This window comes from Mastacembelus armatus, chromosome 15 (genome assembly GCF_900324485.2).
Source record: "Mastacembelus armatus chromosome 15, fMasArm1.2, whole genome shotgun sequence".
Lineage (NCBI taxonomy): Eukaryota > Metazoa > Chordata > Actinopteri > Synbranchiformes > Mastacembelidae > Mastacembelus > Mastacembelus armatus.
Genome location: NC_046647.1, coordinates 12,915,530 through 12,933,516, shown reverse-complemented (window position 1 = coordinate 12,933,516; position 17,987 = coordinate 12,915,530). Strand labels below are relative to the sequence as shown.

Genomic DNA, 17,987 nt, shown 5'->3' with positions numbered 1-17,987 from the left:
GCAGCCAGAAAAGCAGACAAACATGGTGAATATGGGGGACAGCAGTTGAACTCTGTTCTTACAGTGCAGTTAATGGGCTTCTTTTGTTGCAGTAATGAAATATTTTGCAGGGATGTGGGGAAATATGTCCTGAAACAGGGAGACGTTGAGCACATGTACCCAACTACAGACAATATAAAGCACACAGAAAGAGACAATATAGTCAGAAACACATACCATTCTTTAGCTTGACACTGGCCTAAATTTTATTATTCAAGGACCCTGCTTCCAAAGTCAGACATAAAGTTGCATTCAGGCCTGATACACTGAGGGACCAAAACACCCCACTACAGTATCATCTCTGCTTTTAATTCCTGCAACAGAGCTAATCAATATCCCAATCAATTAGAATCAATTAAGCTCATCTCTGAATGGAGATAATACAAACAAAGCATATCTTAATGCAGCAAGTAATGTGCCTGTCTGCTGTCTGCCACATAACCACAGCTCTGCTCTTCCTTACTCAGCACAGGCAAGAGCATCTTCAGCGTTTGTGATCAATGCATACAGTCCCCTATAGCGTCAGAATACAGTGATACTGAAACAAAGTTGGAGAGTTGCAGCGTGCAAATATTTAGATAATTTATCAAGAAGGTCAAGAACTTCAGACCAAATGGAATCAGACATGCATTTTTAGTTTGTCCACTAGAGGGACTGAGTGAGCAGGAAACTAGTCCAGGCTCCTCACAAAAGGCTTCATTTCAAACCTCAGTGGGAAAAGTGAGCAGTTTAGATAAGCACACACTGTGTAATTTTTGCTGAGGGAAGTTTTTGTAAATTAAATTTTATTAATCAAAACCATTTTTAACAAGTGCTGAGTATTGAGGGCCCCAAAGTAAGTAGCAAAGCAATACAATAGAGCAGCAAGTTGCAAATAATGGATGATGATGTCTTAGAAGCTGTTTAGTCTGACGGTAGAAATCTAGAGTTGGATGTTACTCAGTAACCAGCGTGGAGAGGAATATGGTGGATGAGGAGGCACGTGGGTGGAGCTTGAAGGGAGAACAGAGATTTAGTTAAAAAGGGATTAGATCAGCCTTTCCCAAAGTTTAGTGAGCTGTATGTGAGAGTCTCTGTGTGTGTGCCTGTGTGGGCATATGTGAGAAGAGTGCGTCTCCACGAAGGACCATGTGTGTGTGTCCATCATCCAGCCAGGGCGGCCCTGCACCCGCCAAGAATCCCAGGAAACTATCTGCTACAGCAATCTCCTATTATAGCAGCAGGCTGTAGGAGGGGAGGGAGAGGAGGAGTGTGGTGAAAAGGGGGAGGCACAGTTCCTCATCTTCCTCTGCTTTATGGCCTTTTTCTTCTGGTGGGGGTGAGTGAGGCTGTAGCCAGGGAGATTAGACTCTCAGTTTAAGTACTGCAATAAGTGAGTATAAAATCATGTTGAGGGGAGTCTCTCGGATATATGACAAATATCAGAAAAGAAAATGAAGTGAAATGTGATCTGTCTCACACTGTTAGAGTCAGTACAAAGCTGTACTCTGGTCTATGGTGGTGATAGCAGGTGGGCATTGACCAACAGCCACTTGTTGACACTCCCTGTAGTGCTTGTCAGTTCTGTTGAGCGAAGAGGGTGGCACTCCGGCGCTAGGCAGTTGAGTTATTTATGTCTCCCATAGGGGCACCCAAACTGCAGTCCCCTCTCCATCCCCACCCACCCAACACCCACAGCATTAACACATCTTCAGGAAAACAGGCTTTTCTCCTGGTTTGGACTTCACAACCTCCTCAGGCAGTTGTAACATTTTCCCAGTTTGCTGACAGTTAGCTCTGTCTACTAATGGCCAACAGTTAGCTGTCCAGATTTATAAATAGTTAAGAGGCTGTTTGTTTCATCCGTCTGACACTCGACACCAAAGAAGCTCAAAAAGCTGCGTGCTAGCTGAAGCCCTCATCCTGTCCCACATGGTGGACGCTCTTTCTGGGACAGCTCCTCTATTTCTCTCTGGTCTCCAGCCCCAAGTCCCACTGCCTGCCTCTGCTCAGGTGTGCAAAGACCTGACTGTGGACTATACAGAGGTCTTTGTTATGGATTGTTGTCAGTAGAAAGAACCAGAGCTGCCACAGTGGTGACAGTGGAGGATCAGCTCAGAAAGGCCTTTTAGGAGAGTCAGAGCAAATTGAGGCTTCTGCCATAAGACCCAAATTATGGATTATAAAACCAGAAGGTAAGACATGAACTCTATTGTTTTTCATGCTGAGAGAGTGACACCTAAAAATAAAACATATATAAAAAAATAGATATAGTTTTCATACTTATATAAGTTTAATTTAAGAATTGGGCATTTTATGCAGATGAATAAATAAAAAGATATGACAAAACTCCTTCGATCACCCTCCAAAAGAAAATATATTTTATCTTAGTGAAGTCTAGGGTCAGACGTTTATTTTATTCTGCTGATGGTCGGTGACCTTTATAAAAATTTTGCCTGCTCTCAGTAGACAGAGATTTTCTGCTGTTCTGTCTTGGTTTGGACCACGTGAAAACAAGGCCTCTTTGGTGTCAGGTTGTAGAGCTCGTTCGTCACTGGACAAAAATAAAACCTGTCACATGAAAAAATGAGGAGAAATAATCCCGACAGTTTGACGTGAGATTAATGCTGGAAAAAGGACTCAAATTCAGAGCTAGTTGCCATGTGCAGGATTTTATAATGTTTCTTTGTGATGTATGTGGCTTCCTCTTTCTTCACTGAACTAAATGTGTTGTTTGGGTAGAAATAGGTGGCACATGAGTTAAAAGTCAAAGATTTGTTTGTGTGTATCTCTAAAAGACATATTCACACATAAGTAGCTCTGGTTTTCTTCTCAGATTTTTACTTACTTTTCACCTTAGAACAACCCTTTGTTTCTGCACCAGTTTATTTATACTGACTTAGCCGGGCAGTACAGTATTGTGGTGTGAATGTGTATGAGATGGATGGTCTCCAGGTCAGAAGATATTAATGAACCACTGGGTATTCTGAGGTGACGGCTGCCTGGCAGCTGCAGTAAATTTAACTAGAACATACCCATGACGTTACCTTGTTGCCTCTACTGTAAATGTGCAACCATTTTATTATAATGTATTATATTTGTATTCATTATAATTTTTATTGTACAGCTGGATACAACTGAGGACGTTTGCATTAAGAAGGTTATAAGATGGCTCTGTTTTCTGGTTGAAATATTTATTTTTAGAAACTGCACTCGATTTATTTTTAAGTATGTTTTATTACTTTTTACTTTACAAGTCAGTTTTTGAGGCCCACAGCAGCCAGCTCACTGGTGATGATGAAGAGTAGCAAGGCTAAGAAAAGCCCTCATGTCAACAGAAAGGAATATGTCACAGCACTTGAGTGGCCTTGGCTGTTTCAGATATACAGATGAGAAAATACTCATTTTAATTCAGCAAAGCACCACCCTAACAAACCTGATTTCCTCCTATTGCCTTTATGTGTTGTACACTTCGTATTTAATGAATTGATCATTTTATATTTATTTTTTTAAGCAGTATGATTTAAACAAAAACATTTAAATCCCTGTAATGTCACATTTTAGACAACAGATCATGAACCTAAATTAATAATATACCTTCTTATTTTATTTCTGAAATATCTATTCGGCACCTCTGTGTGAGAATATTTAAATAGCACTGTAGTAAAACCCCTCTGCTTTTCCTCCAAGACGAGTTTTGAATCCAGTGTTACTGCTGACACTAACCAAATTGTTTGACGCTTTCATTCAAAGACAAACAATCTTGATGGAAATTTAACCTGCTGATCTAACCTTTCTAACCTCTGCTCAACATTAATGTTACATTAGTTAAGTCTACGCTCTGATTATTTTATACCAATATCAATATCTAATATTTAGTTGTTAGACAAGTATAACTATTCACACAAGACATGTTTCTATTTTGTGGGTGTGCGTGTGTGTGTGTGTGTGTGCTCTCCCAAAATAACTCACGTGAGGCTCTTTTTTACTGTGCCTAGCAACAGTGTAGTTTTATTCACAACATGTCTCTGAAGGTCACAGTGATTGAATGAAGGGATTTACAAGGCTGTTTTCAGAACATACAGTACATTGCTGCTTAATGCAAAGGAGGAAAAAAAGCTTCTTATTGAAGTTGACTATCATACATTGAGCAACAGAACAAATGAGTTATAGTTTTTAAAATGATTTTCCGTGGGAGAGCGGGGCTTAAAATACAGCACATGCATACATTATAACATCTTTATAAAGCAATTTCTTTTACAATTAATGTTTATGTGAGTGCATGTTTAGTGTCTGGCTAACTCTCCTTTCTTTTCTCCTGTAGAAGAACAAATTCCAGGATTTTTTGGACAGAGGCCAACTAAAAGGTACAATGCCTTAAGAGATTCAGGCTCCACAAAATCCTGACCAGGGGCCCAAACTCCGGGTCCTGCAGCTCCAGCAGAAAGCAGAGTGTATAATTTTGAGGTCTGGGTTTGCATGAATGACTAAACAGCTGAGGACTGAGCTCTTTCTTAGCGAGTCTGCATCATGAACTCAGTTGAGAAGCGCCGCTCAGGCAGAAAGAGTAGTGGGAATCGAAAGCACAGTGATGGAGGATACAGCGATACTTCAAGTGGTGGGTCCTTTCTGGATGAGACTGACCGTGAGGTCAGCAATCTGACTGATCGAGCATTCAGAAGTCTCTGCATTGGAGATGAGGCAGTTTATAATGACTCAGATCTGTCTTCGTCATCACCCTGCACCCAGAGAGACAAACAGCTGGCCTTCAGCCAAAGTGGTCAGGACAGAGAGAGGGAGGAACTTAAAAGAGCAGCACATGAGAGCTTTGGCCTCAGGGTGCAGCAGTATGGGGAGGACTGGATCCATGGAGGGATTTGTGGGACTGAGATCCACAGAGATCCACAGTGGGAGGCTTATGGGGGAAGGACACAGGGGAAGATTTCTGCCACATTCCAACACTCCTTTGTGGAAACCTCTCAACAGGAGAAATCTCTGAGGCAAGAACACCTGCCTTTCCTCAGCAATGGAGCCACAGAGTTGAGTTCACATCAACGCAGAAGCCACTCCAGAGTTTCCTCCCTCATTAGAGCTTTTAACTCTGAGGGACAAAGAGATGGAGCAGGGATGGACAACAAACTCAGAGAGTGGAATGATGAGACAAGCTGGGACAAATCAGCTCTGATGAGTATCAAAAGGGAACTTTCTGAATTCTCTACATACCAGCAAAACTTTAACAGTGGTCAGTTCCCTTCATCTGGTCCATTCTCATCCAGTGAAAACAACTTCTACTCCTCTGAAGTAGCAGCACTGGCTCACATGAATTCGGCGTCTTCTTTTATGAGATCTTCCCACAGTAAACGCAGCATGTCTGCGCAGGTCAGCTGTAACTCTAACTTCTTTATACACAGTGAATTTAGCCCCTTCAAAGTATGGAGGGACCATAACAGGTTTCCCTTCCAAGAAGGAGAAGTCTCAGGTTTTATGCACTGTTCAGAGTTTCCTAAATGGTATGAGACTCCAATGTATAAGGAACTTTCACTGGAGACCCAACCACAGGGTCCATACAGGTTTGACAAGAGGTGTATCAGAAACCCAAGAAACAACTTGACACTTGCAGTTCCTCCCACTCCTCCGCGCTCTACATCAACATCCACAGTTCTGCAGAAAGCTTTGGCCTTGGAGAAACGCTGCGAATCAGAGTTGGCAAGTTATTACCCCCACAGGAAGCGAGCACAGAGCCTGGGAACTAACAGGCTCCCATCCCAGCGCCCATTAACCGCATCACCTCCCACTGAGATGCCTCAACATGTCCAGGACACCATGAGCTCTGTCGAATCCCTCAGGCAAAAAATCAAAATGATGACAGAGCAGAACATGACAACAGGGATGACAACAACCCAACAAGCAGTACTTTATAGCAATGAGAATTTAATTCCCTCTGGAAACACTGCAATAGCAGCAGCATCAAATGTTGTTAGTGGTAACACAAGCAGAACGTCCTTCAACATCAGCCAGCAAGTCACACCATTTGTTCACACACATCAAGAGGTAGAGACAACAGATGTCGGACCGTATGCAGTTTCTCCTCAACCTGTGGAACATCCACCAGTGCGAGCTGAAAGCAGGGGAGCCACTCCAGATGTTAGGATGTCGAACTATAAATCCAGAGCCACAAGCCTCCTCTTCAATCTCAAAGATAACAGGAAAAGAATAAAAAGCACCTACAGTCCTACTAAGTTTAAAGGCTTTGAGACTGTGGAGAAAAATAAACCACCGTTTATGCAGGAGCCTAGAGATACTGTGATAGATATCCCTGATTTTCTAGATCCAGACATTCAGGGAGAGGAATCTAGCAGGACGAGTGCTGCCGCACATCAATATGTAAACCAGTGTCAAAGCCATGGACTGTCACTAAACTGTCAATCTGTAAGAGCACATGCAGGCCGAAACTCAGAATACACTTTAAGTGATTACCAGACAGTTCAGATGCAAGGTGAGATGGTCCATCACTCTGGGTTCATTGGTTTCATACCTGAAAATTACAGCAGCAATCAGCTGGCTAATGGACAGAACCTCCATGAAGACTTGTCGTCATTTACTCCCTATAAGCAAGGCATGACAGATAATGTAGAACCTGTGGGAGGGGATGTATACAGGTTTAAACCTTCTTATACAGTGACAGAAATGCCAAGGCCAAATGCTGACAACAATCCAACCAGAGAATATTTAATAAGTAAGGCAAATGCTGAGCAAAAGCTTAATGAAACACTGGAAAGGGAATTCACAAAGGTGGATAGATATCAGCAGCAAGACAACAAATATGATTACAGTAATGTGTCCTCGCAGGATAGGTGGAGACAGACAAACAGCCGTGACACAGAAAAGCTCACTCAGAAAACAGCTCTCTCTCCATGGAAACAAGAGATAACTGCTTTAATAGAAAAAGACCAACTTGCACAGGCTTACCAGAGAGCAGCTGTGATAAAGGAAGAACAAAATTTACCGAGAGACAAATACAAGGAAGATAATGAACAAAGTATAAATAAACAACCTGAAAAAACTGGTTTTGGATTATCTTCTCATAAAAACACTGGGATGGTGAATCCTACCGTTTCAAACCAACTGCCACAATATGTACCATTTAATAACGACACACTAGAAAATCAAGCATATTATGGACAACAGCAACCTGGAGCTTCTATGGAGAAATACATGCTACAGAAGTTTTATGGGCACAATGAGGAAAATGAAATAAACGAAAGTTATTTAACACAGAATTATAACAAATATACTGATCAAGAATACAGAAACCAACACAGTCTTAATTCTGAAAAAGACAAAACAAGGCTCAAACAATCAACCGGTCAGAGAACACAATATATACCAAGGGGGCATGAAATGCAAAGTGTCACATCAGTAGAACCTAAATCACAGTTTGAACATAACATGCAAAAACCATTATCTAATCCTGACAATGTATGTGCCTTCACAATGGCAAAGCTGGTGAAGGATAGACAGTTCGATGAGGTCAAGTCTGAACAGACCAGGGCAGAACATATAAAATATGAACACGCCCAAGCAGGCCTGGCAAAAGCTCAGCCCTGGGCTCAAGTGCAGCAGCCCAAAGCAGAGTCTGCTGAGTTAATTTTAGGAGGACAGACCGGTTCAGAGAAAGTCAAGGCAGAACCAGCCAAAACAGAATTAACAGAGCATGAGAGAGTAAAACCAGCTATAGCAGAACATATAAAAGAGGAGAAGAGAAAAGCGGAACAGACAGAACAGTTCAGAAAAAAACAACCAGAGCAATCCATGGTACAGAGGGTAACAGAAGAGTCAGTAAACACAACAGAAAAAACAGGAGCCAACAACGTGAAAGTGGAGCAGGTCAGAGCAGAACAAGCTGAAGCAGAGAGGCTAAAAGAAAACATGACAACTGAACAGGCAAAGAGGGAGCAAGCTGAACAAACCAGAGGAGAAAGGAGAAAGGCTAAAGTGGAACCGGGTGAAGCAGAGTTTAGAAAAGCAGAACAGGTAAAACTGGAGCAGAAAAATGAGCAACAAATGAAAGCAAAACAAGAGAAAATGAAGGCAGCTGAAGTGGGAAAGCTCATAGCAAACCCAATTATAATAGAAGATTATAAGATTAGACAAGGAAAAGCTGACAAAGGCTCAACAATGGGTCAAGTAAATGCAGAGCAACTTGTAGCAGGGAAAAGTAAAGTCAAAGAGGCAAAGGTTGAAGAGAGAAAAGCAGAGCAGACAAAGTTGGAACAAACCAAAGTTGAGCGAGCCATTGCAGAGCTAACAAAAAGAGACAACCTGCAGGAAAGGTCAGTGAAAGCTGCAACAAAACTAATAGTAACACAACAGAACAAAAGTGAGCCAGATAAAGTCGAGCAGGTTAAGACAGAGCTAGCTAAAGCTAAAGCAGAACTGGCCAAAATAAAGGAGAAAATGAGAGGAGAGCAAATCAGTAGAAATGAGGATTACAAAAAGAAAGAGCAGGTAACCCAAATGCATCAGTGGAAGGGAGCTCTCAGCAGAAATCCTGATCAAACTGATGAAAATGCTGTTAATTATGACCATTTGAGAGAGAAATGTAGTGTTACTAACGCAACTTCAGACAAAAACAAAGTGTCAACTCCAAAAACTGATTCTTCAAAAAACACCACTGAAACATCAGCTTTATTGCTTGATAATGTTGAGACCATAAGTAAGAAATCAAATGATGAACACAGCCCTACAAAGGACTGTGCAACAGCTGACATGGAAAATAAAGAAGTAGGCAGCTTTAAATCTAAAGAGGTGACAGAAAGTCACTATATTTACAGCGAGTCATCTAAAGAATTCAAGCTAACCAGTGCTAATTATTTACCTCCCAATTTAGATAACAGAGCAAATAGTGTCACTCATGCTGAAAAAAGCAAAGATGATAGTGTTGAAAAGTTGGAAAAATGTGACCCTGTCAAACCAACTGATGCTTCACAGCACAAAGATTCAGATTTCGCTAAAACCCTCCCCCTTGGAAGAAGATCCAAGTCAACTGAGCACAGTGTTGTTCCGGGTAAAGAGCCGCATTATACACCTCCAAGAGCACTGTCCCATAAAGAGAAAGTGCAGACCAAGCAGGAGATTCTGACTTCCAAGATAAAAGCTCATGCTGAGAAAGAGATTTCAGCAATTAAAGAAAAGGGTTTTGCTATACGAGATGGGTTTATATCCAAAAATTCTTCAAAGCAATTACCAGGCAGTCAGAGTATTAATATACGACAGAAGCCACTATCACAGGAAGTGTCTAAAATACTAGAAAGCACATCATCTGATAATATTACACCAAACCACCAGGTGGACCCTTCAGGAATAATGATGGAACTAGTCAAGTCTGTTTCACCTTCAAGCTCATCTATAATGCCAGTTAAGTCAGCAACAACCATCAGTCAGTTAGAAGACCAGGTCCCCAAAGAACCACTGGAGAGCAATGACAATGTGCCAGAGCCGTGCAGAGAAGGAAAACAGCCTGGAAGTTACTCCATGAGCACAGATGAGGGCTTAGTGGAAAATCAAAAGAAAGAGAATCAAGCAGGAATTAAGTTACCAATGCAAAGTAATGAGCAGGTTCCTGAGAACAAACAAGAAAAACATGACACCAATCATGGAGGGAACTATGGAAACCAAAAAGAGGTACTAAAAGACAATCATGCCATAAAAACTGACCATCTCAAAAAGAAGGAAGTTGATCCATCTCCAGCTGCAGCTGTAGGTGAAGCTGAAAACTCCAGTCATGTGAAAACAGAAGGGATTGATAGTGAACATGAAGCAGCTCCTGAGGACTCGGCACCTTCGCTAAGTCTTGTCTATGGTCAGAACAAGACGCCTGTGGATGATGACAGCTTGCAGATTATGGGAATAATGGTAACTGTACGAGAAAGAAAGCCATCTCTGAATAATGTTCAGGAGGATAACAGTGTTTTAGAACAAATCAATGCAAAAGAGATAGAGTGCAGAAATTCAGTATTAAACAAAAGCCCCACCATCTCAGGTTTAGAAGAAAGCAAGGAAAAATCTTCAAATGAAACTGACATAGCAAAGTCAGAAGATAGTGTTTTACTGGAACCTTGTCCTACAGTGAAGGAAAATGAAACAAAAGTTGATATAAATTATTATCCTGAAAACATGCAAGAAATTTTAACCCCAGAGACAAGAAAGGACAGCGTGTCTGAGGATATCACTGAGAAAAGGACTGATTTCCAACAGGAGAGTACTTGCAGAAATGCAAGACTCCAAAGGGAAACACAACTCCAAGAACCACTGGCTGAAAAAGGTGTGCACTCCACAGTCAATGTACCTGCTAAAAATAAAGCGCTGACTGAAACTCAACCTCTTTTCTACAATCAGGACCCAATAGGAAGAGAAAATAGAGACTCCACAGATAAAACACCAACAGAGTACTCAGAAAAGAGCACAGCGAAAAATGAAGTAAAGAGTTACACAAACGAGAAAAATCCACCAAAAAGCAAAACAGCACACACCGATGAGAACAAAATGGTGAACACGGTGCTTGACTACAAGAATGAATCCGACAGAGCTGATCCTGAAACCCAAATAAAACAGGATGTCCAGCTACCAGTAAAAGATGTGACAACTGTTACAAAGCCATCTATAAGCAGAAACATAGATGGCAAGATTGCACCCCTAGTGGGGGAACAGAGACATGATTCAACACCAACACCAGCAAATCTGTTCGACCAAACTATTGCATCTACCCATTTAACTGAGAAAGAAAACAGACATACAGCTCCAAAAATACAGTCTGGAGAGACAAAGACTGGGGAAAATAATCAAGTGGATGCTAATGTGCATATAGACAGCATTGCCATTAGAGTGGTCCCAGCAGTGACCGAGAAGGTCGAACTAAATATTTTGGAAAATGAGCACATCACAAACATCACTTCTGACGTAGTGGAAGATAATGGAAACAAACAAGTTGCATCAATTAGCTGTGAAGAAAAAGTTAACAATTTAAACAATGAAGAAAGAGCCAATGGCCCCACTCCAGCAAATAGTGAGAAGCAGATGAAAGACATTTTGGAAGACAAAATACAAGAACAATACAGTGTGAAAAAACTATCTGATTCATTGAAAATTGACAATCAACAGAACAGCATAAATGTGACCTGTGAGAATACTCAAGCTGAAAATGGAAACCCGGAGAGAAGTGTAAAATCAGAAGATGAATCCAAGTTACCAACACTCGAGGTCGACTATTTTCAAGTGCAAGGGGTAAAAGAAACCAATAATGAGATACACAATAGTGCAAACGTTGGCGTCATGTCAGATGGTGTTTCAAAGGCAAGGGAATTTCCAGGGTTACTACCAAACAAGGCCCCCATCAGCAATGAATCATACAAGGAAGGAAAAAATGAAGTGTTTGTGTTGGCTCAAACTAAAAGGCAAACTGCAGATTCAAGTTCAATAAGTGTTGAAAATGAGAAGATGAAAAGGAAAAATTTGGAAACAAAAGACAATCTGCCTTCAAAACCGAGTGATGCTCCCACAGAGAGACAGAGTAATAATGAAAAGATGGAGGCCAGTCAAGATAATCACATCAGAAAACATCACACTGAGAGAGAATCCAGTTTATCAGCAAGGGAAAGACAGAGCTCAAGAAATGTGTATCCTACAAGGGAAAATGCAGTTAAGGTGAAACCTGAAGTTAAGCCAAAACCAAAAGAAAGAACATCCACAATACCTGAGATATCAGCAATTGCAGACTATGCTAGATTAAAAGTAATTGTATCAGAAGACCGGGCGAACACAATTCAGGAATTTGCTCCAAATAAAAAGGAAGGATTCTTCCCTCTAATACAGAGTCGTCATAGCAGGCGTCCAGTATTCACTCCTGACCCAAAAGACCTCTCAGCAAAAGAGAAAAGTTTGCCAAATAAGACAGAGGTGAGTGCCAAAGTGAACAAAGAGCCCAAGACATTAGTATTTCCTATTACAGAGAAAGAACACCAAAGGACAGGGATGTTTAAACTTGGGGACAAAGAAAGACGAGACAAAATGTTTTTCGATGCCAAATTCAATGAAAAACAACCAACCAAAGAAAGAGGTGAACCATCACCAGGGCAGACAGTGGCTGGACCTGGCACACAAAGAGTAAGTCAAGTAGACCAAACAATTCATCAGCTAAAGAATGACTCCTCACAAACAACAATTTCATCTTCAGCAGTCAACAGGACAATGGACGCTTCTGAAGAAATAACATATTTAGATAAAAAATCTCAGACACAACCAACTGTGGGGCAAATATTCAACATGGAAGAAAGCATGACAACTTTAATAAAAGATGAGAGGATTGAAATACAAAAAGGTGAAGACACAGAGACTAAAGCCAAGGATGGTATGACAGATAAACTGAAACAAGAAAGGTTTGCAGTTCAGAAAGAAGAAATGAAGGCAACACAGCAGGGTAGAATAAAACTGTCAGAATATACTTCTAGGATAGAAGTGGAGAAAAGAGCAGAAGACATGAGAACTAAACACATGACAGAGTCGAGTAGAGCTTTTCTGGCTGAAGTAGAAAAGAGATCTGGTTGGAGAGAAGAGGAGAGGAGAGCAAAAGAGAGAGAGGCCATAGCTATTAAAATCAAGGAGACACAGGAAAAACAGCAAGAAGCAGAGAAAAGAGCAGAAGATGAAATAAAAGAAAAGCAGAATAAGGAAGAAGACAAAGCTGCCCAGAAAGAAGAAGAGATGAGAGAAAAGCAAAGAGGAGAAGGAAGGATAAAAGAAGAAACTGAGCAGAAGAGGAGAACAAAATTTGAGGAAAAGAAGAGAGAAAAGCTCAGAGGGGAGAAAGAGCAGATGAAAGAGAATGAGAAGAGGAGGTGGTTGAAACTCCAAGAGGAGGGAGTTGCAAAACAGGAGCAGCAGAGGAGAGCTGCACTTGAGGAGCAGCATCAGAAGAGAGCTGCACTCGAGGAGCAGCAGAGGAGAGCTGCACTTGAGGAGCAGCATCAGAAGAGAGCTGCACTCGAGGAGCAGCAGAGGAGAGCTGCACTTGAAGAGCAGCAGAGGAGAGCTGCACTTGAGGAGCAGCATCAGAAGAGAGCTGCACTTGAAGAGCAGCAGAGGAGAGCTGCACTCGAGGAGCAGCAGAGGAGAGCTGCACTCGAGGAGCAGCATCAGAGGAGAGTTGCACTCGAGGAACAGCAGAGGAGAGCTGCACTCGAGGATCAGCAGAGGAGAGCTGCACTCGAGGAACAGCAGAGGAGAGCTGCACTCGAGGAGCATCAGAGGAGAGCTGCACTCGAGGAGCAGCAGAGGAGAGCTGCACTCGAGGAGCAGCATCAGAAGAGAGCTGCACTAGAGGATCAGCAGAAGAGAGCTGCACTCGAGGAGCAGCAGAGGAGAGCCGCACTCGAAGAGCATCAGAGGAGAGCTGCACTCGAGGAACAGCAGAGGAGAGCTGCACTCGAGGAGCAGCATCAGAAGAGAGCTGCACTTGAGGATCAGCAGAAGAGAGCTGCACTCGAGGAGCAGCAGAGGAGAGCTTTACTCGAGGAGCATCAGAGGAGAGCTGCACTCGAGGAACAGCAGAAGAGAGCTGCACTCGAGGAGCAGCATCAGAAGAGAGCTGCACTCGAGGAGCAGCAGAAGAGAGCTGCACTCGAAGAGCAGCAGAGGAGAGCTGCACTCGAGGAGCAGCATCAGAAGAGGGCTGCACTTGAGGAACAGCAGAAGAGATCTGCACTCGAGGAGCAGCAGAGGAGAGCTGCACTCGAGGAGCAGCATCAGAAGAGGGCTGCACTTGAGGAACAGCAGAAGAGAGCTGCACTTGAGGAACAGCAGAAGAGAGCTGCACTTGAGGAACAGCAGAAGAGAGCTGCACTCGAGGAACAGCAGAGGAGAGCTGCACTCGAGGAGCATCAGAGGAGAGTTGCACTCGAGGAACAGCAGAGGAGAGCTGCACTCGAGGAGCAGCATCAGAAGAGAGCTGCACTCGAGGAGCAGCAGAGGAGAGCTGCACTCGAGGAGCAGCATCAGAAGAGAGCTGCACTAGAGGAGCAGCAGAGGAGAGCTGCACTCGAGGAACAGCAGAAGAGAGCTGCACTCGAGGAGCATCAGAGGAGAGCTGCACTCGAGGAACAGCAGAGGAGAGCTGCACTCGAGGAACAGCAGAGGAGAGTTGCACTAGAGGAGCAGCAGAGGAGAGCTGCACTCGAGGAACAGCAGAGGAGAGCTGCACTAGAGGAGCAGCAGAGAAGAGCTGCACTAGAGGAGCAGCAGAGGAGAGCTGCACTCGAGGAACAGCAGAGGAGAGCTGCACTCGAGGAGCAGCATCAGAAGAGAGCTGCACCAGAGGAGCAGCAGAGGAGAGCTGCACTCGAGGAACAGCAGAGGAGAGCTGCACTTGAGGAGCATCAGAGGAGAGCTGCACAGGAGGGGCAGCAGATGAGAGCTGCATTAGTGGAGCAGCATCAGAAAAGAGCTGCACTCGAGGAGAAGCACCAGAGAGCTGCACAGAAGGAACAGCAAAGGAGGACTGCACAGGAGAATCAGCAGAGGAGAGCTGCACTGGTGGAGCAGCAGATGAGAGCTGCACTAGAGGAGCAGCAGAGAAAAGTTGCACAAGAGAAGCAGCAGAGGAGAGCTGCACTCGGGGAGCAGCAAAGGAGAGTTGTTCAAGAGGAGCAGCAAAGAAGAGGTGCTCTCATTGAGGGGCAAAGACGAGCTAAACAGACTGGGGAAAAGATACTCTCTGATTTAGAGGAGGACCAGAGAAGAAAACAGAGACAGGACAAGCAAGCTGCTCAAATATCAGAAGAAAAAAGTATCACACAGATTCAAGAGAAAAAGAAAGCAGAGCAGCAGACTGAAGAGCAGCTGAGAGAAAGACAGAAAAAAGAATGGTTGAGAACTCAGAGAAAAGAGGATACGAAAGCTACTGAAAATGTGACTATCATAAAACAAATTGAAGAAAATCAAGGTGAAGGGGAGAGTACCAGACTCTTTGAAGAAAGCTGCACAGCACTGAAAGAGGAAGAGAAAGTAGCACAAGAACTGAAGCTAATTCAAAAAGATGCTGAGAATGGGGCTATAAACAGAGAAGAAGGGAAAAGCTTTCAGGTGGATGAGCATAAAAGAGCAGAACAGATGATGGATACTCTCCAGTATTATGCCATCACCTCAACAAATTCAGAGAGGAAACTCAAAGAAAGACAACTACAGTCTCCTATACCTTCTCAACAAAGCAATAATCTATCAGGGCTTGAGTCATATGAGGACTCAGGACCTCACATTAAATCTTTTAGACCACGTGCCCCTGCATCTCCAGCTCCATCTCTGCCACGCTCCAACACCTCCTCTCCTGCTCCGGGAGCGAAACCCTCTATGTTCAGGGTGAAGGACAACACCATGAGGGGTTCTTCTTTAACCAAGTCAGTGAAACCACGCTTCCATAAGAACTTTGGAGAGGATTTCCGGGTGGGGTCTCCCATGGAGAGGCGGTTAGAGAGACCAGAGGATGAGCAGGAGATAATAAGACACAGTGCAGTTACTCCTATTCTTCCTGACGCAGGGTTAAAAAGATTTGCTCCTATCAAAGAATCCTCGGCTTCTCAGCAACAAGACCACTCAGCCGCTCTGCCACAACAGAGGCCTTTCTCCAGAAGGAGCATCGCTCTAGATGAAGATGACTCCCGCTCTGTTATCAGCAATATGTCACAGGATGTGGAGAGTTTTGCCACCAGTGCAGCAGACCTGGCAGATATACGACACTTGTATGACTACGAGAGGCCAGAATCAGTTTGTAGCTTTAGCAGTGATATGTCCCATTCTTTGGGCAAACCTCCAGCTGTTCCACCTAAGAGTGAGAAGGCCCTGCAAAGGGCAAAAAGATTGACTTCTCGGAGGATGAGGAAGGAGATATCTAAAACTGCAGCAGACAGTCCTCGAGGAGCAGCTGAGGAACTCTCAGTGCAGAAACCTCTCCCAGAAGCTTCCAATACTCCTTGCTCCTCCTCTTCCAACAGCCATGCTGTGGCTTCCCCTCATTTTTCCCCACCTGTCTCCATTCCTTACGCTCCAGTACTAGGCTCCAACGTGTCTCCTTCGCAAACAGAACATCAAGCTTCTCATCGCACTGTCCATGCATCCCCTCATGCCACTGGTCCTATCTCCCTCCCAGTTGCCTCCCCTCACACCATTGGCCCTGCTTCTCACACTGCTGCTCCAAAAACAATTGCCCATGTTCCCTCTTCTCCCATTCAACTTCCTGCCAACCATGCAGTTCCAGTAACACAGTACCACGTAGAGTCAAACTATCTCCAGTCCTATCCACTGACCCAACGTAAAGTGCTCCAAGACCTTGGCTCTGGTCAGTATTTTGTAGTGGACGTGCCTGTTCAAGTGAAAACTAAGACTTTCTTTGACCCAGAGACAGGAAAGTATGTTCAACTGAATGTGCGCGAGTCAGGCCAGAACATGTCGCAACCCCAGTCCCAGCAAACTTACCCGCAACATCAGCTACAACCTCAAATGCACCAACAGACCATCTCCCAGGGCTCTCCACCTGGCAAGCCCCTTGTGCTTTATCAGAGCAACCATTGTTATCCCCAAGGTTACCAGCCAATAAACTCCATGGTCCCATCAGCCCCTCAGGCTCTCCAACAGGACCAACAGCCTGTCAGGGAGAACCACAACTCTGGGTATCCAGCTCCTGAAATGAGACAAAACTCTCAAGGGAATTGCTATAGCCCAGAGAAAACGCCATACATGGACACTGTTAATGATACAGACAAAACATATAACCCAGTTTACAACACACATGGCTCAAATGAGTCGTTCCCAGAGTGTGACACAAACAGCCAGCTTGCAGGAAGCTCAGTTTGTGAAAATGATAACTCAGCCCACTCACGATATCTGCCCCGTGATATAATAACTATGAGTGAACTGGAGGACTTTATGGAGGTGTCTGACTGGTGAGAACAAAGACTGCTACGTCTCATCAAAAGCAGTAACAATGTAATAATGTAAAGCAGATAAGTAGCTAAACAAATTATTAAATAAAATAAAGCACAGTATGGATGGATAATTAGCTCCATTATTTTAAGTGTATGTATATGATATTTTAAAGTGAGAATAGTCTCAGAATGTTTTTGGTTTGTAGGCATAAAAAAGTGTCTTGCTGTTAAATTGCTGCTGTTGATTTGGGAGATTCACTGTTGAGCTATTTATTGTGTTACAAAAAAGTTCACCATTCCATTTGACTTTTGAATGTGAGAAGCTAAGATATGTTTCTTGTGTATACAATATGATCGTTATCCCCCAGTGCCCTAGCACTAGAAGTATGTCGTCGTACGCAGCATTAAACAGCAACAGTATGTCAAAAGTGTTTAGTAGCTTGGATGAAGTTTGGTTTCAACTATAAACACTGACTGACCTGCTTCAATTTTCATTCTTTTATTTCTTCTGGGAGAAAACTTAGTTTGGGCTTTTTTTTTTTTTTTTTTTTTGGTGCATGAAATATTGTTAAACCCTCAGCGTCAATCACAGACCTCCAGCTGGTGTAAGCATAGTTTGTGTATTCAGCCACTGTGTCCAAATGAAAACATGCTGAAGTGATTGTCACTGTTTTTAAAGTCGAATTTCATACAGTAGTCCATGTTTAAAGTTTGTGAGAATGTTTGTGTTGCTGTGAAAGAGTAGTGTCACCTGGGCTCATCCAGGCAATAAAAACACATTTCATTCGACTAAATCATTTTTCACCACACTGTCTTTCAAATTCACCTTGTAAAAGTTGTGAATAAAGAAAAATAAAATATAACAAGAGATTGTTGCTACAGGATGATTTCATCTTACCGCTGAAAAGATATAGTATTACTGTCGCTGGCATTGTGTTATGACTCAAAATGAAGAGTCTTTTTAGTGAGTGCGTAAGACAGAGTTATTGAGAAAACACA

At 43.1% G+C, this 17,987-nt stretch overlaps 1 protein-coding gene across 1 annotated transcript; it reads left to right on the top strand.

Annotated features, from left to right (window-relative positions):
- The first annotated feature begins 1,550 nt into the window (after positions 1-1,550).
- Positions 1,551-17,400, top strand: c15h10orf71 (chromosome 15 C10orf71 homolog). Its single transcript, XM_026309070.1, has 2 exons — positions 1,551-2,213; positions 4,343-17,400. Exon 2 carries the CDS (start codon positions 4,549-4,551, stop codon positions 17,008-17,010), a length of 12,462 nt encoding a protein of 4,153 aa, XP_026164855.1. The 5' UTR covers positions 1,551-2,213; positions 4,343-4,548; the 3' UTR covers positions 17,011-17,400.
- The last annotated feature ends 587 nt before the right edge of the window (positions 17,401-17,987 follow it).

What these genes read in the sequence shown, in the direction of transcription:
- c15h10orf71 (XM_026309070.1), top strand. Translation starts at nt 4,549, where the DNA reads ATGAACTCAGTTGAGAAGCGCCGCTCAGGCAGAAAGAGTAGTGGGAAT.